Source organism: Rattus norvegicus, chromosome 13 (assembly GCF_036323735.1).
Source record: "Rattus norvegicus strain BN/NHsdMcwi chromosome 13, GRCr8, whole genome shotgun sequence".
Classification (NCBI taxonomy): Eukaryota; Metazoa; Chordata; class Mammalia; order Rodentia; family Muridae; genus Rattus; species Rattus norvegicus.
This window is the reverse complement of record NC_086031.1, coordinates 65,186,722-65,213,604: the sequence shown is the minus strand read 5'-3', so window position 1 is coordinate 65,213,604 and position 26,883 is coordinate 65,186,722. Positions and strand designations below refer to the sequence as shown.

Genomic DNA, 26,883 nt, shown 5'->3' with positions numbered 1-26,883 from the left:
TTATTTTTGCTCACTGTCTTATTGTTTTACTCTTTGAGGGCTTGGTAATGTCACTCCCTTGAGTAGATGCCCACCATCGAGGCAGTAGGGAACCACAGAAACTAGCAGGCACTGCTATTTCCCCTTAGAGTGTGTGTGTGTGTGTGTGTGTGTGTGTGTGTGTGTGTGTGTGTGGATAGTTTACAGCTAGATCAGAATTTTATTAGTCTTTTGCCCACCATTGTTAGCACATACTTGCTTATCTTGCATTCATTGCTCTTACACTTTTCATAAAATACTGACTTTTCTGTTGACTCTGATACAGCTGTTATTGCTTCCTATTGCAAAGAACTTTTTGCTTATTATTTATTGATCGATTTACATCAATAAGGACTCATATTCAGAAGTGTAATAACTCAAGTATAATTCAGGGGTTAACCACTATTCATTTATCTACCGATATGCTCAAAATATCCTGGATTTTGTCTTGGAAGTTTCAGTGAACCCTGAGTATTGAGCCTAACACATAGAAACCAAAACTCTTGCATAGCTTCTAGGGCTGAGCACCTCAGACCCCAGATCTTTTCTAGAGTCTCTACTTCTAGCCCACATCCCTGATGCTCTTCACAGAGCTTCCACTATTACAACAAATGAACTTACTGTGCTTTACACTCTTTAGCGATTCCTCTCCACTTGTGTTTTCTTTGTCGTTTGGTTTGGCTGTTTGGGAGGTTTTCAGTATCATCCAAACTCTGTGATATTGTGTGTGTTCTCTGGTTTATACTGTCTTTCTTCTTTCTCCCATGTTTTTCTTTTTTTCTTTCCTCTTTGCTTCTTTCTTTTTGTGTATCTGTCTATACGAAAGAAGGTTTTCAATCCAACTGCATCTTGTGTCATAAAAGTCAGTTTGGTTAGGGTTTCTTTGTAAATTAAATATAAAGAAGACCAAACTTTTTCAAAGAGGTTTTCAAACGTCCATTTGCATAGAGTAGAAACAGGCAGACATTGCATAATAAACACCACTCCACTCTAGGCTCCTTTGATAAAGCATCCTTATGGTGTCAGAGGTTTGGACTTGGTTGACTCACATCCTTGAATTGTCACTCTATTAAATTCACTGGGTCCTGCAGAACATCTGAAGCGATTCAGTCAATGTGAGGACTGCAAGCATTACACTCTAGGCTGGGTTTTAAGTGCTCCGTCCTGGCTTCTTAGGTTTAGTCCAACATTGTCTTAGAACAAATTCTTGTATGACAAGGTTTGCCTCTATCTGTAAAGCAGGAGAATAAGTAGTCACCTTAATCAAAGATAAATTAATTATGAGAAAATGCAAGATGTTTTAATATTTTCTTTAAAATTATTACCTCATTGGTTGATTTTAATATTACAGTTTCTTATAAGTTGTGTTGAGAATACTAAGGTCCAAGTCATACCCCCCCCTTTTGGTTCATATTTTGGTAAAACTAGTGACCAATGAAGCATATTCTATGGGCACCATATCTAGAAGGTTCTTTAAGGGAAATACAGCCTGATACTGACTCTTGCACAAGAGAAAGCACAGAGCTGATTCTCAGCCCATGCACCTGGTAGGAAGCGTGAGCTGTCCCAGGCCTGTGGTCAGATGCCGTAATGTGTTAATTACCAAAAGGAAGCCTTCAGTGCAGATCTTGGAAACTACTGGTCAGTTTTGCTTCTGTTGTTTAGCAAGTAGGTGAGTGTGTTATTCCAAATTTCTAATTCATGAACATTATGTAATGGAGAAAACTGTTCAAAGACTTAGTCCTGTGCAAATCACCCTGTTGTTGAAAGATCCAAGAACATGTATAAGTGGGAAGCCAGGCCATGTTTAGAGATGCACCCTTGCGATCTTAGATCCAAAATAGCATTGTTGACGGTTTCGTGTTCCCTACAGCACATCTCAATCTAGTAAACAGACTTGCATAGCTGCTTCTGGTCTCCTCTGCCATCCCTAGAGGACCAAATGTGGACAAGTGCTTAGCGAGAGTTTAAACACTTGGGTTCTGTTTACATATGGTTCCTTGATTAAATTTGATTTTAATAAAATAGTCTCCTTTGAATAATTGTAAGCATTTATTTTGGCATTAGTTAAGCCTTCTGAATGTTCCTGGACACAAATCTCCTTTGAAAACCAAACATGAGAGAAGAAGAACATCATTAGTTCTATTTCTTTTGGTTCAATTTTAGTTATTTTAGATTGTGGGAATTTTAACTTACTATGGAGTTAATTTATTTGCATAATTTTGTTTTTTAAATAAATATGGCTCTGTGGTTGAAACTGTCTCTGGTGTTTGTAGTCCATGGTGTGTGGAATGCTTGGCAACCTTGGGGTTCGTGCAGCAAAAGCTGTGGAAAAGGCAGTCAGACAAGAACAAGACTTTGCAACAGCCCGCCACCGTCATTTGGTGGGGCCTACTGCAATGGAGCAGAAACCCAGATGCAAGTCTGCAATGAGAGACACTGTCCAGGTGAGAGGCATAAAGTAAGGTTACCACATTAAACCCATTAACATCTACCTCCCACACATTCACACATTCACGCCATGGTTTGACCTGGTCATACTTTTTTTTTAGGATTTATTTGTGTGTGTGTGTGTGTGTGTGTGTGTGTGTGTGTGTGTGTGTGTGTGTGTGTGTAAAAGCCAAAAGGGGTCAGAGGCTCTGAATTTACAGGCAGTTGTGAGCCACCCAACATGGATGCTGAAAACCAAACTCTCGTCCTCTGGAAGAGCCCCTAGCACTTAACATGTAAGCCATCTCTACATGCAGCAGCTCTGGTCATATGTTTTATGTAGTAACCAAGCACGTTTTCTGTTAATCCAGTGGATGGCAAGTGGGCAGCTTGGACCAGTTGGAGTACCTGCACTGTATCCTGTGGAGGAGGTACCAGGAAGAGAACAAGGGACTGTTCTGACCCAGTGCCACAGTATGGAGGAAACAAATGCGAAGGGACTGGTGTCCAGAGTGACTTTTGCAATAGTGACCCTTGTCCAAGTGAGTGTTGGAAACAGTGAGTCGATGTTAGTTCCTTAAAGATGTAAACTTCCTTAAAGTTTTGCTATGGCCTCCAATCCTTGAAGTTATGATACTGTGTTGCTTGTTCTTTGGCCTTTAAATAAGCATGCCAAAGTGATGTCTGGTTTTAGTGTGTTCTCGATGTTATAGTCTCTGCTCCTCAGAAGTAGAGACTATCTCTTATATCACCTCTAGCTCATGCAATAATTTAAATATAATATGAGACCAGTTGAAGGGATTCCCATCATTATTAGCATATGTTCTCTGTCTCTATTGAAAACATCACCTAAGTCATCTGGTGATTTGGAAAGATATCCATTTATTGGTTCGTTTTCTTTCTGTTCATTTCTTAAAGGGTTCCCCTTGACTTGGGGACAAATGTCATGGTTTCTTCCACATCTCAGTTTTAAAGCTCTGTTTTATGTCAAATTATTTCACTTCGTAGCCCATGGCAACTGGAGCCCTTGGAGTGGCTGGGGGATGTGCAGTCGGACATGCAATGGAGGGCAGATGAGACGGTACCGCACATGTGATAATCCACGGCCCTCCAATGGAGGAAGAGCCTGTGGGGGTCCAGATACCCAGATCCAGAGGTGTAATACTGACATGTGTCCTGGTGAGCCTCCTCCTTTCTGTCCGTGGGATGAGTAAACCTCTTCACTTAGTGATCCTTGCTGTCGCCCTGCCACTTGCACATCAGCAGTATCCTCGGCAGAGATTGTAAAGCTGATTCATTAATCCAGAACATTCCATTCTTGTTCACAGTGGATGGAAGTTGGGGAACATGGCATAGTTGGAGTCATTGTTCTGTCTCTTGCGGGGGAGGTGAAAGAACTCGAAAGCGGTTATGTGACAATCCTGTGCCCTCTAAAAGTGGCCGTTCCTGTCCAGGAGATGCCACCCAAGTCTCCAGATGCAACATGCAGGCTTGTCCGGGTAAGTGAGCTGTGCTCGGGCAAGACCATTGCTAGCACAAATCGAGAGGCTTCATGCAAATTAGAATGAAGGTATCATTTGGAGCCCACAATAAATAAAACAACTCTGGAATTATCATTTTTTAAAATGTGATTTTCCCCCCCTTTAAGAGTGTTGACAGCTAGGTTTTGGCTCTGTTTGCTCCTTTGGGGCTTCCTTGTGTCAGAGGACATATTTCTAAAGATTTTAGCGAGGCCAACATTGACAGTTCCATATTGTTGACATGGGAAGACTATTGGCCTTTATAAAGCTCTATGTTTTCTTAAGAAATAAAATGTCCCTGAAAATGGAAAAGGCCCCACCTGACAGGGTGAGAATGATTTAAGTTGAGTGTTTTACGTAGAACCAGACAAACGGAAAGGCTGGGTGTCTACTCCTCGGTGCTCAGTCAGCACGCCTGTGCACAAAGGGTCATGGAGGGTTTTGAGATGCCTTCCTGGAGCAGAGAACAGTTCTGGCTTCAGATAATGGGTTTCGTAGTCCAGATAGATGGACAGCTTGCTTCCCAGAGTCAGACAAGACTTTCAGGAACCCAACCAGGTAGCCAGATGGAGGAAACATCTATTTCTGTGACGGGACTCAAGTGCCTCAGTTAAAATAGAAGCCATGCTTGTCAGTAACCATCCAGAAAATTGAAAATAGCAACCCTGCCCAGCACGTCTCTCTTTCCCCTGCTTAGGACCGAGGAAAGAGGAACTTTTTGTATTTGCCCTTTAATCAGATTGCTTTGGTATGAATTTTACAATGCTGTCAAAATTGTAATATAGCTATCAATTTTTTCACAATTATTATCTGATAGATACATCTAATTGTCCCAGGCGACCTCTCACCAGCAAGAAAACACGCGGGGACATACGAATCCTTGCTGCAGCCAAAACTTTTATTGAATCTTAAGGAGAGCCCTGCGCACCGGCATGGCGCGGCTTATATACACCCTAGCGCGGCACATCCACACCTGATTGGTCGCTTACCCATGATCTCATTAGGCATGCCCCGGAGTGGGCAAAGACCTGGCACGAAGGCACTCTTGCACATGCGCACACAGTTAACTTCCTGAAAGGAAGTCAGCTGGCGCGGCGGAGGCCAGCGCCATCTTGTCTAGCTCGGCCTTCCACGTGGGGCGCAGGGGAAGCTAGCACCATCTAGTGGTGGCGAATGTTATTGCGGCCCTCTACATCTCCCCCTTATTATTTTATTAATTAATAACAGTAAATTATTGTCTAGGCTGGTCTAGGTCCCTGCAGTTATGTCCATCTGCTGTGGCTCCTGTCTTAGGTCGTTCCTCTATGTCACAGCCTTATCTGTCGAAGGGTAACCAGGCCCCGTGTCTTAGATTGGTCTGTGCATGAGGAAAGTTGCCCGTCTCTGGATACCACAGTGCTGTGTGACAGTCACTGATAATGAACTAGGGCGAACTCTAAAAAGAGGCCAGCCAGAAGGTGAGTTAGTGGGGAGATCATGATCACCCTATCGCGTGCAATGAGGAAACCTCAGCGATGTAGAAGGGCTGATCAAAGAATCATTGAGTCTCTCTCATCCCAATGCAATGGATCCACAGATCCATGGGGTGCGAGAGCAGAGAACTCAGATACCGACTAATTTTTGAAGATAGATAACCAAATTTTAGGGGAGGCCCCTTGTTCAAATGGCCACAAGTGCTTGAGTGATAACGGCCTTGTCACGTTTCTATTGAGATCTGAGTTTGCAAACCAACCATAGCATGAACACTAATCCACAGCATAGGGCTGCACCAAACAGAGCCACCCCCACCCATTCTTTGAAGTACTAGGAATCCAAATCCTATGAGGCAGTGTGAGGGCTAGAGGTAGTTTCCGAGGGATCCATCCGGGAGTCATTTCTAGGCATCAGAATTCTCCATGTCAGTCGTTCTGGTAGCCAGAATGGGTTGTCTTCTTCCTGTGGGAAAACACAAACCGCTCCCCTGGATCTTATTAAAATAGGATCCAGGCCTTTCCATAGACCAGTCAAAACATCTTTCCATTTTACCATTTCTTTTGGTCTATCAGGCTCTGAATAGTGACGTTCGGCCACAGTATGGCCTTGGGCATCAAGATTTAAAAAATTAAGGGTGAAGAGTGCCATGGAAACAGCTACTCTTGGTACTAAGGGTAGAGCCTCCTCGACTCCCCCTTTTTGTTTAATTAAATAGAATTTGAGAGTGCGATGGGCACGTTCTACAATACCCTGTCCCTGAGGATTATACGGGAGACCAGTCAGATGAGTCACATCCATCTGGTGGCAGAATTGTTGAAATTTTTGAGAAGTATAAGCTGGTCCATTGTCTTAAGGAGTTTGGGTTTACCCCAAGCGCTCCATGCCTCGAGGCAATGTTGAATTGCATGCGAGGCCTTTTCTCCTGTTAGAGGTGTAGCAAACATAATGCCAGAGCATGTATCAGTAGAAACATGCAGATACTGAAGTCTTCCAAAAGAAGGGATATGAGTAACATCCATTTGCCAGACCTGTAGCGGTCGGATTCCTCGTGGGTTAACTCCCACATGGGGTACAGGCAGGAATTGACAACAATTTTGACATTGGGTAACTATCTCCCTAGCTTCTTTTCTAGTCAAAGCAAATCGGCGGCGTAAAGTTTCAGCCGTCACATGAAATTGTCTGTGAAATTCTTTTGCTACATCTAATTGAGGGGACAAGGCAACTGCAATCACTCTTGTAGCTTTGTCCGCTAGGTCATTTCCACGGGACATTGGTCCAGGAAGGCCCAAGTGAGCTCTAATATGTGTTATGAATACAGGGGATCTCCTGCTGAGAAGGGTAGATTGAATTTGTTGAAAAATTTGAGCAAGTTTGCTGGAAGGCCTGATTAATCCAGCCACCTCAAGAACCTTAACTGCATTAACCACATAGGAGGAATCTGACACAATGTTAAGCGGGCCTGGGAAGGTCTCGAGGACCTCTAGCACCACTAAACATTCCACAACTTGAGGTGAGGTTTCATTATACTGCTTAGATACTACCTTATTATTGACCACATAAGCACCTATACCAGTTTTTGACCCATCTGTATACACTACAACCCCATCAACAAGTGGTTTCTGAGACATTATGTGTGGGAACACAATGGCTTGGCTTAAAGCAAATTGTAGGATCGGGTGTTTTGGATAATGATTATCAATCTGTCCAGCAAAGGAAGTAACTAACACTGCCCAGGCATTTGAGGTAGCAGCTAGTGTTTGAACCTGAATGGCTGTATATGGTACTATCAAAGTTTTGGGTTCTTTCCCAAAATGAGTAATAGCTGCCTTCAACCTGCGGAGTGCAAGCTGAGAAACCGCATCGGGATACCAGTCAATAATCTTAGCAGGAGATGCATTGGGATGGATCCATAATAAAGGCCCATCCTGCCACAAGACTAATTGCATAGTTTTGAAAACACACAAATCAAAAGGCTTGGTTTCATCAATGCGCTGCAATTGAGCATCCTGTAAGGCTTTTTCTACAACTTGTAAGGCCTGGATTGTGGCTGACGTCAATGCTCTCGGAGAGGAGATATGAGAGTCCCCTTCCACAATATCAAATAAAGGTTTCAACTCAGCAGAGGAAATCTTTAAAAATGGTCTCAGCCAATTTATATCTCCCAGTAATTTTTGGAAATCATTTAAGGTATGTAAATGATCTCTGCGAATCTCTAATTTCTGGGGAACTATTTTTTCAGGATAAATGACCGAACCCAGAAATGAGCCAATTTCTGCAATTTGAACCTTTTCTGCAGCGACTTGTAGTCCCCATTGTCCCAATGTTTTGATTAAGATGGGATATGAGGTCTGTAAGGTTGTTAAATCTTTATCACACATTAGAATGTCATCCATGTAATGAGCCAGAAGCAAAGATGGAAATTGCTTCCTTATAGGTTCAAGGGCTCGTTGTACATATAGTTGGCAAATAGTGGGGCTATTGGCCATGCCTTGAGGCAGGACCTTCCACTGAAATCTCTTATCAGGTTCAAGATGATTAATAGCTGGTATAGTAAATGCAAACCTCTGTCTCTCCTGTGGACACAAGGGGATGGAAAAGAAACAATCCTTAATGTCTATAATTATTATCTTCCATTGCTTAGGTAAGGCGGAGAGTAAGGGTAGGCCTCGTTGGATCGAGCCAAATAAACGCATCTGTGCATTAATGGCTCTCAAATCATCTCCATTTTCCTGATTTTTTCTTTATCACAAAAATAGGAGTATTCCATGGTGAAATGGATGGTTCTAAATGACCAAGCTGTAATTGTTCATTAACCAATTTAGTGGCAGCTTCTAATTTTTCAGAGGATAGATGCCATTGAGGAACCCATTTTGCCTCCTCCGTGAGCCAGGGTATGGGCATAGAACCCTCAATGGCACCTAGGAAAAACCCAGGCCCTGCCTTCCTATATTACCTTCTTGTGGGACCAGTTCTAATTCCTTGTTCCTTTTTTCCTAATCCCTTCCCTTCCTCGTAGCCCATTCTCTTCATAATCTCGACAGCTTGTCGAGAGTACTCGTTGGTCAATGTCAGACCTAGACCCTGTAAGACATCCCTCCCCCAAAGGTTAACAGGAAGAGGGAGGACATAAGGAATAAACCTTCCTGATTGGCCTTCTGGAGCATGCCAGATCAAGGAGCGTGAGCTGATAGTGGGGCTGGCCTCATACCCTAGTCCTTGTAAGGAATGGGATGATTGAGTGACAGGCCATGCCTTAGGCCACCAACTAGAGGAGATAATACTCTTATCAGCCCCTGTATCTAGAATTCCCGTAAAAGTTTTCCCTTCTATATTCAACTCTAAAGAGGGTTTGCAATTAAGGTCCATCATTAAATAAGCAGAATCAGTCCCGGAAGAGCCAAACTTCGCGGTGCCTCTAGGGACCCCGGAAGAAGGAAAATGATCATGTAAGCTTGGAAGAATAATCAACTGAGCAATCCTGTCACCTGAGGAAATGGAAAAAAACGCCTTGAGGGCAAGAGCAGAGAACTTGAAGTTCTCCCGTGTAATCTTGGTCTATTATTCCAGGGTGAACAATAAGTCCCTTTAAGGTTAAGGAGGATCGACCCATAATAAGGCCAACACTTCCCATGGGTAGGGGGCCTTTGTAGTCAGTGGGGACAGGTTGCACAACCATCAGTGGCATTAATATGAATTGGGTGGTGGAACAGAGGTCCACTCCTGCTGAGCCTTTTGTGGCTCTGCGAACCGTGGTGTCCGTCTGTTGTAAGCTGGCGTCCCATATGTTTTGGGGCCCTGAGACTTGGGGCCCAGATACCCGTTTTTTGGAGTGTTTTCACCCCCTTCTGCCTGGGGAGGCCGGGGCTGAATAAGCCTGCCTCTGATATCTTTAACTGAGTGACACTCACTAGCCCAATGATAGCCTTTCCCACACTTAGTACACAGTCCTGGTGCTCTCTTCCTTGTGAGGGCTTGACACTCCTTTTTCAAATGTCCTGGTTTGTCACAGTTATAGCAGACCCTGCGATCACCTGTACCTGAGCACTTTTGGCCCTGTAGGATAGCAGCCGCGAGGCCAGCATTAGTAAGCGGGCCTCCAAGTTCTCGGCAAACTCTCAGCCAGTCCTGTAATCCTTTGCTCTTCCTAGGTGTAATAGCTGCTCTGCATTCCTGTGTGGCTTGCTCATAGACCAACTGTTCCACTAAAGGCATTGCCTGTTCAGGGTCTCCAAAGATCCTGCCTGCTGCCTCTGTCATCCTAGCCACGAAGTCTGAGAATGGCTCCTGGGGACCTTGTATAATTCTTGTTAAGTGTCCCCCGGACTCTCCCTTCTTGGAAAGTGCCTTCCATGCCTTAACGGCGGCAGTGGAAATTTGAGCATATGCTCCCCAGTCATAGTTAGTTTGATTATTGGCATACTGCCCTTGTCCTGTTAGCAGATCAAGCGTCCAGTCTCTCTGATTGCCTTCAGCAATGTCATTGACTTTGGCCTGTGCCTGAGAGGCATCATACCACAAGGCTTTCCATTCCATATATTGTCCCATATTAGGGAGTGCAGCCTTCACTGTTGTCTGCCAGTCTCCTGGAATCATGGCCAGAGTGGCAAGCCTCTCGACTTGAGCAATAGTAAAATTGGCACTAACTCCATAGTTACGGACCGACTCGGCAAGTTCCTTAATTTGAACATATTCTACTGGTGCGTGAACATGGCCTCCATCGGCGGTCTCAAACACCGGGAATGCCTGCTGTATCTTTTTCTGTTCCTCTTTAGTGAGGAAGGAATCTGAGTGGAATCTCTTCATATAAGATGGAGGGGCGCTGGGGCTTATAGGCTGGGAAACCTTTGCATGGTTTCCGCCTTCCACTTCCTTTTGTTTACCCAAGCTGTTAGCTCGTTGTTCATCTGGGTAGTATCATTCTTTTTCATAGCGAGCTGCCTCATCTTCTAAATCCTCTTCCTCAGAGGAGCTAAGCTCGTCTGTCTCTGAGCTATCAAGCTCTGAAGTCTTTGAATCCTTTACCAGATAAAGACTTCTCCTTTTCAAGACCTTTTTCTCCCTTCTCTGTTTTATCTCTCCCGGGGCGTTTTTTTCCCCACTCTCTCGCCTCCGCATTGGAGGGGACTGTCTTGTTATTTTTCCTTGAGCTCTTTAATTTTTTATCCATCCCTGTTTCTGACACGCCACCTTGCCCCTCCTCCCGTGCTCTTTGCTTTGCTGTTACAGCTGGGCAGCTCCCATGCGACCTCTGACGCTGCCTGACGGTAGCTAGAAACTCAAAGGCCAATAGAAAAAAACCCGAGGGCTGCCAAAACAATAATAGGGGCTTCCGCCGCATCTAGCAAAGGAGTGAGGTGGAACAGATCAAGGCTAAACATTGTCTCTCAGAGTCTCACCCGCGTCCTGCAGCTTCTGGACCCTTTCCGTGAATGGAGGCTCCCCTCGGCGCCGGCGATGGTGAGGCGTTTGTCCCGGGTTCTCGGCACCAAATGTCCCGCGTGACTCTCACCAGCAAGAAAACACGCGGGGACATACGAATTCTTGCTGCAGCCAAAACTTTTATTGAATCTTAAGGAGAGCCCTGCGCACCGGCATGGCGCGGCTTATATACACCCTGGCGCGGCACATCCACACCTGATTGGTCGCTTACCCATGATCTCATTAGGCACGCCCCAGAGTGGGGCAAAGACCTGGCACGAAGGCACTCTTGCACATGCGCACACAGTTAACTTCCTGAAAGGAAGTCGGCTGGCGCGGCGGAGGCCAGCGCCATCTTGTCTAGCTCGGCCTTCCACGTGGGGCGCAGTGGAAGCCAGCGCCATCTAGTGGTGGCGAATGTTATTGCGGCCCTCTACATCTAATAAAGAATGCTCTAGCTATAACTCAAAACTGCTAAGACTCTCCCACCTCCAAAGGAAGTAATACATATATACATACATACATACATACATACATACATACATACATACAACACACACATATACATACATACATGCACGCACACACTGATTTAGACTGGACAGTATATCACATTTATGCTGGCAATGATCTGTAACAAGGACCAAATTAAATTTTGTTGGTTGAGATCTTTCCCTGCTTTATAGATGGAAACAGTAGATTAGAGAACACAGGTTTGTATTAACAGTAATGACCAGTTCTACAGTAGATATGCTTAATTGTATTCCTCTTCTCTAAGTTCTAAGCCCTGACCAGCCTGCCCCCAAGCCTCTGCCCTCACCCTTGGTCCCCGGTGACCTCTGTTCTTCTGTGTCTACTTCCGTGTTGTATTTCCCCATAACTGTACATCATTCTCCAGTGATAACAGAATAGGTTCTAAGTATTGTCCCTACAAAAACAGTAGGCAAGGAGGTGACAGGTAGGCTAACTGGCTATTTTTGCCTTTCCCTTAATGTATATGTATTTTTAAAACAACACATTATCCACATTAAATATACACAATTGTAAGTTAGCAATTTAAGTGGAAAAATAAGTCTCTACTCTAAAACATGTTTTAAAGCCAAGAAGATAGCGTGTTTCAGTCCTCTCTCTCTCTCTCTCTCTCTCTCTCTCTCTCTCTCTCTCTCTCTCTCTCTCTACCTGTGATGATGGTAAAGTTACATTATTCCTCTGAACTTTGTCTGCCCAGTCTGAAATCTGCCTGTTGGAAGCTACTGCCTAGTACTGTTGGCAGGGTCAAAAGAGTTAATGCATATGAAGTATTTACTGCCACACATGACTTCGTAAATTCACTGTAGTCATGGTCATCACCACCAACAAACACATGCTTTATTTGGGCTGTGCGAATGGGACATACTGTATTCTTTGGCTTATGAAACAGTACTAAGATGTGTACAGATTGGAAGGATACTAGATTTATGGGGACGATGGGTGTCATGTAAAAGTGGAATGTTTTAAAAGCCTATTAATTTCACTTTCGAACTTGGATGCCATAGGACTCTTTTGATGGCTGCGAAAAGATTTGTAGCATCTCTGCGTATTGGCTTTCCTTTCCCCTCAAGTAATGTTGATGGAATTGCTGCCTTATCCAGGGTTTATATTTTCTTCCCCCAATAGGTGGACCCCAACGAGCCAGAGGGAGTGTTATTGGGAATATTAATGATATTGAGTTTGGAATCGCTTTCCTTAATGCCACAATAACAGATAGCCCTAACTCTGATACAAGAATAATACAGGCCACGATTACCAATGTGCCTCGCAGTCTGGGTGAGTCACCGTATTTATGAAAATTTTAATAAACAGTTATTACATTTAATTAATGAGTATTTGTTATTCATGTGTGTGCATTCGTGTGCGTACATGGAGGTCAGAGGACATCTTATGGGAATCGGTTCTCTCCTCCCACAATGTGGATTCCAGAAATTTAACTCGGTTCATCAACTTGGCAGCAAACAGCTCAGTCCACTGAGCCAACTCGCCAGCCTTCATAAACGTCTTTTTAAAGACATACTTTATTCTCTGCCTTACTATTTTCACCTAATGATTCTAAAAGATGATGTCTCAAGCCATTGATAATATGATGTAATACATGTGATGGGATACATTGTTCATCCTTATCCCAAAGAGAAACTGTTGGGGAGAGCATCAAAATACATCAGTGCATGTATGCCAATGTTATGGTGAAATGCAGTCATTTTAATAGCTAATATATGCTAGTAAAAAAGATACAAAGAGATTTATTGATTTTGCAATTACTCAACTAGTGCTCGCCCTCATGAATAATATACTGTGACAATAACTGACGAAATATTTTGCTCTGTCGCCCTGTTTCTCCTGCTTCTCTAGGTCCAGCAATGAGAAAGATCATTTCTATCCTAAATCCCATTTACTGGACCACAGCAAAGGAAATAGGGGAAGCAGTCAATGGCTTTACCCTCACTAACGCAGTCTTCAAAAGAGAGACGCAAGTGGAATTTGCAACTGGTTAGTGTCAGATGAACGTAATATTCTACTAGATACATAGTTACAGACATATAGACAGAGAAGTCAGACAGAAAGACAGACCCACAGACACAGCTATAGATTGCCATACAGCTTGGTGACTAAGAAAAATACGGTGCATGCTTTCATGGAAAGTTATTACAAGTATTTGGTATACTCTTACACACATAATGGAAAACGGTTTTATATTTTCCTGTCAGTGAATGCTAGCACAAGGTTTGTAAGAAACCATGTGTCCTCAAGCAGAGCGGTAGTATTTATGCCCCAAAGATTCCTTTCTGTGCCTTCCTTTCTTTAAACCTTAGAGAGCATTTAAAACATGAATAAGGAAGGAAGATAAGTCATTCTTGTTATTAATTAAAGCTTTGTCTTTAACTGTGAATCAACCCATTTGTTTTACGGTGATTCTCTAACAGACGAGAGCAATGCTGACCACACTAACGCTTTCCACTCTTCTTCTGTCCTAATCATTGGGCGTCCCCTCTTTGGGGCCCTTCCAGTGCCCACAAAAGTGCTTACAAAGCTCCATTTCAGCCTCCTTGGGATGAGCCAGCCTTGGTACAATTGACCTTTGACCTTTGGTGAAGAATGATGAGGGAGGGTGTCTCCTTAACCAGCGTTTCATCAGCACAGAAAGCAAGTGGGCCTCTTGCTTTCTGTGCCATGTTCGAAGATGCCCTTTCAATATCGCCGAAGCTCAGGCAGAAACAAAACCCCGTAGCTAAGTCTGTGGGTATCGCCGGTCCCTGGTGAAGTTGCCTGGCCCATCTCACAAGCAGTGATTTTGTAGAAATACTTAATTATTCCTTGAGATTCTAAAATACGGGGTCTTCTGCCTAATCAAATGCTATACTTCCATTCTTCCTATGGCCACATAGAAAGACTTTGGGAAGACAGTTCAATAAGCCTGCCTTTTCTTAACTGGGAATCTTTCTCTGACATATTTATTCACATTTGAAATAGCATTATATTAGATCAGTCTTCTTGATCTAACCTTCCATAAATCATATGCATAACAGTAATAATGGCTTATTATCATCGCTGAGGAAATGAATGCCATGTCGTTCCCAGGAGAGGTCTTGAGGATGACACATGTGGCTCGGGGCTTAGATTCCGACGGCGCATTGCTGCTTGACGTCATTGTGAGTGGCCATGTCCTGCAGCTCCACTCACCTGCTGAAGTTAGTGTGAAGGTAACGTATTACAAGAGCTTCATGGTTAGTCATGTGACAGTGAGGAGGACGAGCAAAATCCCTGTAGACAGAGCCGAAAAATCTGAGGTTCTTACTGTTTGCTCCAGAGATAAATTACTACTCCCACAAGGTCATAAATAACCATCTGGTCTTTACTTAAGAATCTCCAGGGCTGAGTTTTTAAAGCTCTCTGAGTAGTTTTATTACCTGGTGTACTAGAGCCAAAACTGCTGCTGTGCTGATTTAAGCCACTTGTTAAATTTTCCTCTGAAAAAAAAAACAGAATAGTGATTCCTACAGTATGCTTTTGTGCACCATCCATTAAGAGTGGGAGAAAGGAAATGGATGTAATTATATTTTCACTTCAAAATTATTTTTTTTAACTTGAATGAAATGAAAGCAATACTTTGAGAGCTTCGAGTGATGAAAATAGCCCTCCTACAGCTTGCTCAACTCATGGCCCACAACCTCAGTATCTCATTAAATTACAAATTATGACAATAAATTATACACCTGATTCTAATGATGAGGATCAGCCTAAGAGTTGTGTCCAGAACACTACTGTGTAGTTACAGTCTTATCAAGAACTCCATTGTTAATCTCTTAGCCCCCGCTCCCCGCCCCACATCATAACTCAAGTACACTGTGAAAAACGCCAGGCGCACTGTTGACCCTCAAATCCTTTTCCTTAGGATTACACAGAGGACTACATTCAAACAGGACCTGGGCAGCTCTACGCCTACTCAACCCGGCTGTTCACCATCGATGGCATCAGTGTCCCCTATACATGGAACCACACCATTTTCTATGATCAGGCCTGGGGGAAAATGCCTTTCTTAGTAGAAACACTTCATGCATCTTCTGTAGAATCTGACTACAACCAACTAGAGGAGACACTGGGTTTCAAAATCCACGCTTCAATCTCCAAAGGTAACGTTATTAAGGAAAGCTCCAAACAGCTGTGCCGTCATCGTCATTCTTCTCAACAAGATAAAGACAGGTGCCAAAGCCATTCAAATTAGGAGTCTGAGTATGGAGGCCCAGAACAAACGTGCGAGAGTTGGGTTTTTATATGTGCTGTATTCTTTGTTTTGGTAAAACTTGTTCAGTTGCATTTAGTTTACTAAGGTGCCTCTTCAGGCCACCTAAGCAATCAGGCAAAGTTCTGTCCTCTTGACCTATGCTTCCACAAACCATCTGCATAACAGTAATAATGACTTGTGAGAGGATTAAATATTATCCACCTGGACGATTTTTTTCTTCAGGTAATAAAGTTCATTTTTAAATACTGTGTTTATTGACGAATTTTCAAAATTCTTGAGATATTTCAAAATTCAAAATTACTGATGTAAAACACATCCCAGCTTAAACTAATCAGAAATTTCTAGATTTTTCAAAGCAGCTTCCTTTTAAGTGCTTTGTTCTCTTTATGGAATATATTGATGTTTTCCATTGGGAAGGCTCAACCAGCATGGATCAGGCAGAGCTATAACACAGAGAAAATGGGGAAACAAAGGAATTCACATTGATACGTCTTAGTAGCCACTTAGGACTTAGTAATGTAGCCGTAAAGTTTATCATCCAAACCAAGACTCCTATGAGAAAAGGGTCAGTCTTGCAATGAATTTTTTTCCAGGAAAAATGAGAAAATCTAGTCATCCTGGGTGAAGGTGGCTATCAGACACTGTGGAGCAATAGTTATAATGCTATCATTCCTTATTCGTGGAAATCATTATGTAATATGTGCCTTCTGAACTGCTCACCATTGTCTAAAGATAGCCCCACATCTCCATCCAGGTGGTGCCTTGTGACATGCACTTGCATGAAGCGTCTGGTCCCCAGATTTCCTTCCCGACCACTGCTGTAGTCAATTCTTTGGCATTTGAACATTTATTGACTTTTTTGGTAACTCAATTTAGTTATATACATATATCTTTTTACCCAGGTAGGATGTTAACTACCTTTTATTTTTCATTTGAGTTAAGCTTAGCTCTTCTCCACTGCATGACCGTAGTAGTAACAGACTACAAAGTAGCTCATTCCTCACAGATTTCACTCAGCAGTGCCCACAATGTGTTTACAACTTTCCTCAAGTGTTACTTTGTAGCGCCAGTACTCAGGTGGGTTGGCTGCAGAGCTCTTGATCACAGGCTTTGTAGAGAAGTAAATCGTGTTGCAGCGTCAGAAGGTTGGACATGCTGTAAGGAACTAAAACCATTGCTGATATGGACTTGTCTGCATATTTCTCCATGTTAGGCTTGCTGACGTTTAAATGCTAAGCCTAAAGCCAAGTGAACATCTTTGTACTGTCTCTGAGATTGTTACCAAGCCATCTACATCCCAGAATATAAGGAAACACATCTAAATTTTGTTGTGGTCCTTGCATGTATGTTTCTAGGATATGTGAGTTACATTTGAAGATGGGCCCTATGAATTTCAAGTTACGTGCCTGCAGTTTCCCAGTAACCACCAGGGGGCAAGCTTGCATTCTTGGTTGGTCAATTTTTTTTTTTAATGTTCAAACTCTTTTCTAACAAAATCACAGAAATAGCCTGACATGACTATTTTAGAGGTTTCACCTAGTGTTCTTTATAATAGAAAAATAATAAATAGATATCTTAGAAACTAGAAATAATAAATGAAATAGTAAATTATGACACGTGTTTAATAATCTCTTAAAGAATCATTGAAATAATTTTCAAGAAATAGTTAATTCATTTTTTTACAGACAGTGGTTGGGTGCCTGTCATGTACTAGGCACCACTGCAAGCTCACTCAAGGGATAAGGAGTACATTTATGAGTTTGGGTCTCCAGAACCCAGTTAAATGCTAAACACAGAGGCACATGTGTGTGCCCCTGGTAGAGAAGATGCAAGAGAATCCTGGAGGCTCCCCAGTGAACTAATGCAGTAAAAATGGCAAGCTTTTGGTTCAGTAAGAGAGAGACCTTATCTCAGAAAGAAAGAAAAAAAGAAAGAAAGAAAGAAAGAAAGAAAGAAAGAAAGAGAGAAAGAAAGAAAGAAAGGAAGGAAGAAGCTAGCAGAGGTTGACAAAAAACATCATAGCACCAACATCTGGAATCCACACACATAAGCACAGATGAGTATGCCCACATACTTGTCTGTGGAAACACATATATCCACCACACATACACATGAAAAGAAAGGAATAAATACGTGAAAATAATTTGTAACGAAATAAATATCTTGTCTTAATGTGAGAATTGTTGGAAAAAGAAGACTAAACCCAGGCCTAAACTTACCTGTAAAGTCCTGCTTTAAGTGGATGGGTAACTTAAAGTAGTTCTTTGTTACATTCTGAATAAAATAGAGGATAATAAGATACAAATTTGCATGATTTTTGTATTCTAAAAATCGGGTAACATATTTAAATCACATGAAAGCATTTGCTATGTGGGACATACATTCAAAGCTTTTATAATTGCAACCTCCTTTGTGCATCAAAATCTCTCAGAGGAAGGAGCAAATGGTCAGGTCTTTCCTACGCACCACAGAATTGTTGAAATCTGTCTCCAGGCCTTCCCCCATTCACTGGGCTTGTTTAAAAAATTTTTTCTTCCATTAGAAATTCCCTTTAATGGCCTGGGTTGATCTCAGATAGACTGTTCTGCTTCCTCACCCTCTCAGGGGCTGGCAGTGTGGCATGAGTCACCACACCCAGCTCCATGTACTGAACCATAATAGTCAGTCCTCTGTACATGGTGGCATACAAGAAACCTCCCCCTGCAAAATTCCCCAAAGGCTATCTAATGAGAAATATCTCTCCTGATTAAATCCAAAAATGCAAAGCTTCTATTGATAATTAATTATGTTTCTTTGACATGATTTTTTTGCAAGTTTATTCCCAACATGGTACCCTACACACATACTGTTTAAGTTTAAAGAGCGTAAGAATGTATGAATAACTGAACATAAGTTGTAATAACCAGTTCAGCAGATGAAAGTCCATAAGGCTGTCCTCTTAGGCCTGCCCACAGGAGCTTTTGTTCTTGAGCACCTTATAAGATGTTACTCTCGGAGTCTTCATCTGAAAACTAGGTATGGTGACAGCAGTAGGGATGGCATGTGTTTGAATAAATGAAGCAGAAGGTGACCTTTAAACCATCACATACTACATGCGGAGAATGCTTTTGCTCCACCCACCTTGTTCCCACTCCTTTCCCAGTGGCTGGAATGCTCCTGGGAAAGAGTCTTTCAATGATCATTTTTCTGCCATCTACTTCATTTGCTCTCGCTCAACCTGCCTGCTGCCCTGGGTTCAATTGCTCAGAACAGTGAAACAGTCACACATAGAATTTTGGCCACGATTCTCAACATGGCAAATGGAGAAGACACAGGGGAAATAAATGGGGACTTCTGCCTAGAATGTTGATTTTCCACTGAAGCAAAGGCCTTAGGGTACTTGCACATTACGTCCTTCCTCCTTCAGTGAAAGTGAGCCAGTGGTTGGAACAATGGTATGCACCTATAGCTGTACCCAACACACAGTTACCTTGGGTTCTCTCTAACTATTACAAAGTAGCTCATTTGGTTTTCTTTTTATTGCTTCAAACAGAAGATGTTTCCAGTCAGCTTGCCAACAATATCTGGACTAGGTTGTTTACCTCTTGGTTGAAAAACATGAAGGTCTCCTTTCTTGCTTGTTTCCAATACTGTATTTTTCATTGTTCCTTCTTTGATATATCTTCCCAGGGAAGGCCATGCTGGAATGACAAGTGCCCGTGTTCTGACTGGTCTAATGGTTAATTTTTCTCTCTTCGGTAGGAGATCGCAGTAACCAGTGCCCCTCTGGTTTTATCTTAGACTCAGCTGGACCCTTCTGTGCTGGTAAGAATAAGAATGGATAAAATATTTTCATAAATGGTGTCAGCAGTGGTTCTCTCTCCTTTATATTTATTTATTTACTGGGCAAGAGGGCATGCCATGGCACATGGCTCATGTCAAAGCCAAAGGAAAACTTGCAGTTGTCTCCCTCCACCATTTCGTCCCAGGGATCAAACTTTGGTCATCCGGCAAGCAAGCACCTTTACCTGCTGAACCATCACCCTGGTTCAAGTAATAATTATCTTTTAATAGACATCTGCTGCCTTTGCCTAGGCATTTAATAATCACACCTGCCTACTTGATAGTTTAGGAACAGAGATGTAGAGACGTTACAGAAAATGCTGAAGATTGCCTACGAGTGGCAGACTGCATTTGAGGTTAAGTGGGATGACAAAGCCCATGTGCCTTCAATTTGGACACAGTCTCTGCGACCAAGTACAGAATAGAGTGAACAGAGACAATTCATCTAGTGGCTCAAAGGGTGGGAACTATCAGTGAACTATCCAACACAAACTTGCCTAACCACAGAATTGCTCCATCCTAGGACAGAACAGGATTGTTGATCCATAAGTAACCGTGAATCCAGCTTTGTCCCAGCAGGCAATCTTGCAAAAGACTCCCTTGTGGTAAACCACAGCTTAGTCAATGGCTGAGGATTTCATGTTGACATTCATAATGCCAAGGTGACCTTTTGGCTCTCCCACTGACCTGTATAACGTGGTGGCTGGTGAGAGGTGGTGTTTAGACTGCATGCAAGTCTCAGCTCTGGCAGTAATGGCATTGGCAACTGAGAGCATTCCCTTTACCTCTGTTCTCCAGATTTGTCATGCAAAAGGAAGATAGTCTCTTAAAAATTCTGTCTTTGCAAAGTGAGTTGCAACTGCATTTAGAGTGCAGTAAATGTACATGTAATTTAGTATCGTTGCTGTTTTGAATAAAGACTAAACATGTTCAGTAGCAACAATAAGTCTGAGACCCCAAGTTAATTTCTTCACAGCAGTTCCATTCTGTGCCACTTAGAGTATTCTCTGTTATATTCGATCCAATTCCTCAGTATCTAGAAATGACTATTTCCATGCTCTTTAACAGCTCCTAGGAAGCAGGAGTTGTGCATACTTGTTGTTGTAAAAATATAAAAAGTAAAAGGGCTGTCTTTTATCCCCCACTAGGTCCATCACCATGGTGCCCAAGATATCTGCTAGATAGCTTAAGTCTCAGTCAGCAAAGCCTCTCACTCGCTTTGCTCCATCCCATATCACACTGCCGAAGGCCTCTCTCTGAGCCTGACAACAATCTCTCTACCTATCTAGTTCCCAAGGCAGGTTTCCATGCCAGACTCACACATCCCAACTCTGTAGCGGCCCAGTGTCTCTAGCCCCGCACACTTTCTTACACTTAAATCACTACATGAAAGAATACACAAACCTCTGATCCAATTGATAAGATATAATTGCCCACCTAAACATACAAAGCCCAATACACATCCATCCCTTAAGAACTTTCATAACAACCTATAAAGGTACAGTGTGGAATCTTAATGTCAGCTTCATATTGTCCTGCCACAGCTTGTCTCTCTGTCCCTCCTGTCTCTTCCTCCTTTCCATTCCAGTCTTCTCCTCTTCCTTCAAACTTTTCTCCTACTCATCCTTCCTTCTCATGCAATGACAGGCCTCCTTCTATCCTGTACCTGCCCTCACCTATATTTTACAAACTAAATGGGGAGAAGGTTCTGGTGAGGTCACCTGAATCCTGAGTACATGACTAGGCAGCTGACCTTGGGGCAGTGGAATTAGCATCGAAATACAGATGATTCCAGGCAAACCACAACACATACTGACTGGCCTCTGTTTCTTCTCTCAGATGAGGATGAATGCACAGCTGGGAACCCCTGCTCTCATACCTGCCACAATGCCATAGGAGCCTATTATTGCTCCTGTCCCAAAGGCCTCACCATAGCTGCCGATGGGAGAACCTGTCAAGGTAATATCAAAACTATATCCAATGATGAAGACAACCTTGCCTAGGAAAGACATGGTGGGCCAGTCTTCCTCCAGTATCCTCTGCTTACAGCTTTGCAACAAACAGGGATGTCCTCATTGGGTTGAGAAAGTAAGAAAGAGAACCCTGGCCAGCCATTGCCTTTGAAAGTCATTCAGAAACTCGGGATGCTGGGATAGTTCATTGAAGATCTGAGAGAACTGACTCGTTAAGTTACCTGATAGATATGTTCTCTAATCCAGTGATTGGGTCATAAATTCATCACATCATGCTGCTGTGAATTCTTTTCCACTCTAACTCATTTTAAATGACTCAACCAAAAAATTCAGTCTTTTTATTCTTTGATATTTTCAGATACCATATAGTTTCTACCCTTCGCTTCACAGCAAGTTCTTGAGTTAGTTATGTTTACAACTCACCTCGATTCCATGGCTCCCTCTGTTGTAGACATTGATGAGTGTGCTTTGGGTGGACATACCTGTCATGCTGGTCAAGACTGTGACAATACCATTGGATCCTATCGCTGTGTGGTCCACTGCGGAACAGGCTTCCGGAGAACCTCTGATGGGCTGAGCTGTCAAGGTAGTTTGTGTGTGTGTGTGTGTGTGTGTGTGTGTGTGTGTGTGTGTGTCTGTGTCTGTGTCTGTGTGTCTGTGTGTCTGTGTGTCTGTGAATGTATCTGTATGTGCCATAAACATCTATGTGTACATGTGCTCACATGTGTGTGGTTATACTGGTGCCTGTGCACATGTGTACACAGATGCATGTGGAGTCCAGTGGTTTACCTTGGGTGTGTTTCACAATTTCTTGACACTTTTTGTTTTACTGAGGCAAAGTCCCTCAGTGAACTTGAGCTCATTAAATTAGTTGGTATAACTAGCTGGCCAGCCCTGGGGACCCTCTGTCTCTACCTTCCCAGCACTAGAATTTCACGTGAATGCCATACCAACCCACACCACATTCACCCAGCTTTTATGTGGGTACTGAAGATCTAAACTCCAGTTCTCATGCTTATTACAAGCCCTTCTAACCCCAACAGTTAGACCTTCTGAATCTTTTAAAGGAACAGATGCCCCATAAAAGGGGAAAAAACAGGACCTATTAAGATAGGGGGACTCCACTCTCAGAAGAACTTAAATATGCATAGTCACAGTTTGCACGTCTTTTCCATTAACTTTTTTATTCATTCACATACATCTCAATCACAGGCCCCTCTTCCCAGTCCCCCTCACATGCCTCCCCTCATGTCCCCCCCATTCATCTTTGAGACAGGAGGTTCCCCCCTGGGTACCAATTCACTGTTACCTCTAGTCACCGCAGAACGGGGTTCATCCTCTCCCACTGAGGCTAGACAATACAGTCAAGTTGGGGGAACAGAATCCGTAGGAAGACAACAGAGTCAGAGTAAGGCCCTGCTCCAGTTGTTGGGGGAACGGCACGAAGGCCAAGCAGCCATCTGCTACATAGGTTGGGGGGCAGGGTCCAGCCCGTGAATACTCTTGGGTTGGTGGTTCAGTCTCTGGGGGCCCCCAAAGGACCTGGTTAGTTGACTCCGTGGGTCTTCCTGTAGAATCCCTGTCCCCTCTGAGTTCCTCAGACCTTGCCTCAACTCTTCCACAAGACTTCCCATGTTTCCGTGTTTTGTAAGTGGAGATTCTTGACAGGTTCATATGGAGATATGATATTTCATGACTGTTTATGATATTTTTAGCACAGTACTGTTGAGTAACTTGCTTATCACCATTGGGGAGAACAGATTATACAACACAATTTAATAGTATCCATTCCTCAACACCCCGTTGCAAAAGATTCAGTGCAGACTACGCAATGTCCGTTATGTTATTTTTTTTTCTTTTCTTTTTTCAGAGCTGGGGACCAAACCCCAGGGCCTTGTGCTTGCTAGGCAAGCGCTCTACCACCGAGCTAAATCCCCAACCCCTCGTTATGTTATTTTAATAGGCATTTTGTTTTTAAATCATTGTGAAGTTTAAAGGGAAACTTAGTTAAAGACTAAGAGCCATTAAGAGCCCCTACTGACAGGAAATAATCAAACTCAGAGCTGAAATCAACCAAGTAGAAACAAAAAGGACCATAGAAAGAATCAACAGAACCAAAAGTTGGTTCTTTGAGAAAATCAACAAGATAGATAAACCCTTAGCCAGACTAACGAGAGGACCCAGAGAGTGTGTCCAAATTAACAAAATCAGAAATGAAAAGGGAGACATAACTACAGATTCAGAGGAAATTCAAAAAATCATCAGATCTTACTATAAAAGCCTATATTCAACAAAACTTGAAAATCTACAGGAAATGGACAATTTCCTAGACAAATATCAGGTACCGAAGTTAAATCAGGAACAGATAAACCAGTTAAACAACCCCATAACTCCTAAGGAAATAGAAGCAGTCATTAAAGGTCTCCCAACCAAAAAGAGCCCAGGTCCAGACGGGTTTAGTGCAGAATTCTATCAAACCTTCATAGAAGACCTCATACCAATATTATCCAAACTATTCCACAAAATTGAAACAGATGGATAACTCCCGAATTCCTTCTATGAAGCCACAATTACTCTTATACCTAAACCACACAAAGACCCAACAAAGAAAGAGAACTTCAGACCAATTTCCCTTATGAATATCGACGCAAAAATACTCAATAAAATTCTGGCAAACCGAATCCAAGAGCACATCAAAACAATCATCCACCATGATCAAGTAGGCTTCATCCCAGGCATGCAGGGATGGTTTAATATATGGAAAACCATCAACGTGATCCATTATATAAACAAACTGAAAGAACAAAACCACATGATCATTTCATTAGATGCTGAGAAAGCATTTGACAAAATTCAACACCCCTTCATGATAAAAGTCCTGGAAAGAATAGGAATTCAAGGCCCATACCTAAACATAGTAAAAGCCATATACAGCAAACCAGTTGCTAACATTAAACTAAATGGAGAGAAACTTGAAGCAATCCCACTAAAATCAGGGACTAGACAAGGCTGCCCACTCTCTCCCTACTTATTCATTATAGTTCTTGAAGTTCTAGACAGAGCAATCAGACAACAAAAGGAGGTCAAGGGGATACAGATCGGAAAAGAAGAAGTCAAAATATCACTATTTGCAGATGATATGATAGTATATTTAAGTGATCCCAAAAGTTCCACCAGAGAACTACTAAAGCTGATAAACAACTTCAGCAAAGTGGCTGGGTATAAAATTAACTCAAATAAATCAGTAGCCTTCCTCTACACAAAAGAGAAACAAGCCGAGAAAGAAATTAGGGAAACGACACCCTTCATAATAGACCCAAATAATATAAAGTACCTCGGTGTGACTTTAACCAAGCAAGTAAAAGATCTGTACAATAAGAACTTCAAGACACTGAAGAAAGAAATTGAAGAAGACCTCAGAAGATGGAAAGATCTCCCATGCTCATGGATTGGCAGGATTAATATAGTAAAAATGGCCATTTTACCAAAAGCGATCTACAGATTCAATGCAATCCCCATCAAAATACCAATCCAATTCTTCAAAGAGTTAGACAGAACAATTTGAAAATTCATCTGGAATAACAAAAAACCCAGGATAGCTAAAACTATCCTCAACAATAAAAGGACTTCAGGGGGAATCACTATCCCTGAACTCAAGCAGTATTACAGAGCAATAGTGATAAAAACTGCATGGTATTGGTACAGAGACAGACAGATAGACCAATGGAATAGAATTGAAGACACAGAAATGAACCCACACACCTATGGTCACTTGATTTTTGACAAAGGAGCCAAAACCATCCAATGGAAAAAAGATAGCATTTTCAGCAAATGGTGCTGGATCAATTGGAGGTCAATATGTAGAAGAATGCAGATCGATCCATGCTTATCACCCTTTACAAAGCTTAAGTTCAAGTGGATCAAGGACCTCCACATCAAACCTGATACACTCAAACTAATAGAAGAAAAACTAGGGCAGCATCTCGAACACATGGGCACTGGAAAAAATTTCCTGAACAAAACACCAATGGCTTATGCTCTAAGATCAAGAATCGACAAATGGGATCTCATAAAACTGCAAAGCTTCTGTAAGGCAAAGGACACTGTGGTTAGGACAAAACGGCAACCAACAGATTGGGAAAAGATCTTTACCAATCCTACAACAGATAGAGGCCTTATATCCAAAATATACAAAGAACTCAAGAAGTTAGACCGCAGGGAGACAAATAACCCTATTAAAAATGGGGTTCAGAGCTAAACAAAGAATTGACAGCTGAGGAATGCCGAATGGCTGAGAAACACCTAAAGAAATGTTCAACATCTTTAGTCATAAGGGAAATGCAAATCAAAACAACCCTGAGATTTCACCTCACACCAGTGAGAATGGCTAAGATCAAAAACTCAGGTGACAGCAGATGCTGGCGAGGATGCGGAGAAAGAGGAATACTCCTCCATTGTTGGTGGGATTGCAGACTGGTACAACCATTCTGGAAATCAGTCTGGAGGTTCCTCAGAAAATTGGACATTGAACTGCCTGAGGATCCAGCTATACCTCTCTTGGGCATATACCCAAAATATGCCCCAACATATAAAAAAGACACGTGCTCCACTATGTTCATCGCAGCCTTATTTATAATAGCCAGAAGCTGGAAAGAACCCAGATGCCCTTCAACAGAGGAATGGATACAGAAAATGTGGTACATCTACACAATGGAATATTACTCAGCTATCAAAAACAACGGCTTTATGAAATTCGTAGGCAAATGGTTGGAACTGGAAAATATCATCCTGAGTGAGCTAACCCAAACACAGAAAGACATACATGGTATGCAATCACTGATAAGTGGCTATTAGCCCAAATGCTTGAATTACCCTAGATGCCTAGAACAAATGAAACTCAAGACGGATGATCAAAATGTGAATGCTTCACTCCTTCTCTAAAAGGGGAACAAGAGTACCCTTGGCAGGGAAGAGAGAGGCAAAGATTAAAACAGAGACTGAAGGAACTCCCATTCAGAGCCTGCCCCACATGTGGCCCATACATATACAGCCACCCAATTAGACAAGATGGATGAAGCAAAGAAGTGCAGACCGACAGGAGCCGGATGTAGATCTCTCCTGAGAGACACAGCCAGAATACAGCAAATACAGAGGCGAATGCCAGCAGCAAACCACTGAATTGAGAATAGGACCCCCGTTGAAGGAATCAGAGAAAGAACTGGAATAGCTTGAAGGGGCTCGAGACCCCATATGTACAACAATGTCAAGCAACCTGAGCTTCCAGGGACTAAGCCACTACCTAAAGACTATGCATGGACTGACCCTGGACTCTGACCTCATAGGTAGCAATGAATATCCTAGTAAGAGCACCAGTGGAAGGGGAAGCCCTGGGTCCTGCTAAGACTGAACCCCAGTGAACTAGACTGTTGGGGGGAGGGCAGCAATGGGGGGA

At 42.6% G+C, this 26,883-nt stretch overlaps 1 protein-coding gene across 6 annotated transcripts in view; it reads left to right on the top strand.

Moving 5' to 3' along the window:
* Nucleotides 1-26,883, top strand: part of Hmcn1 (hemicentin 1) — a 469,150-nt gene that overhangs the window by 421,077 nt on the left and 21,190 nt on the right. For all 6 annotated transcript variants that reach the window (XM_039090457.2, XM_039090458.2, NM_001271292.1 and 3 more), the window contains 11 exon segments: nucleotides 2,295-2,465; nucleotides 2,820-2,990; nucleotides 3,457-3,627; nucleotides 3,777-3,947; nucleotides 12,516-12,665; nucleotides 13,245-13,382; nucleotides 14,472-14,593; nucleotides 15,286-15,523; nucleotides 19,378-19,440; nucleotides 21,298-21,417; nucleotides 21,883-22,017. In XM_039090457.2, the coding sequence (XP_038946385.2) occupies nucleotides 2,295-2,465; nucleotides 2,820-2,990; nucleotides 3,457-3,627; nucleotides 3,777-3,947; nucleotides 12,516-12,665; nucleotides 13,245-13,382; nucleotides 14,472-14,593; nucleotides 15,286-15,523; nucleotides 19,378-19,440; nucleotides 21,298-21,417; nucleotides 21,883-22,017 (1,650 nt within the window).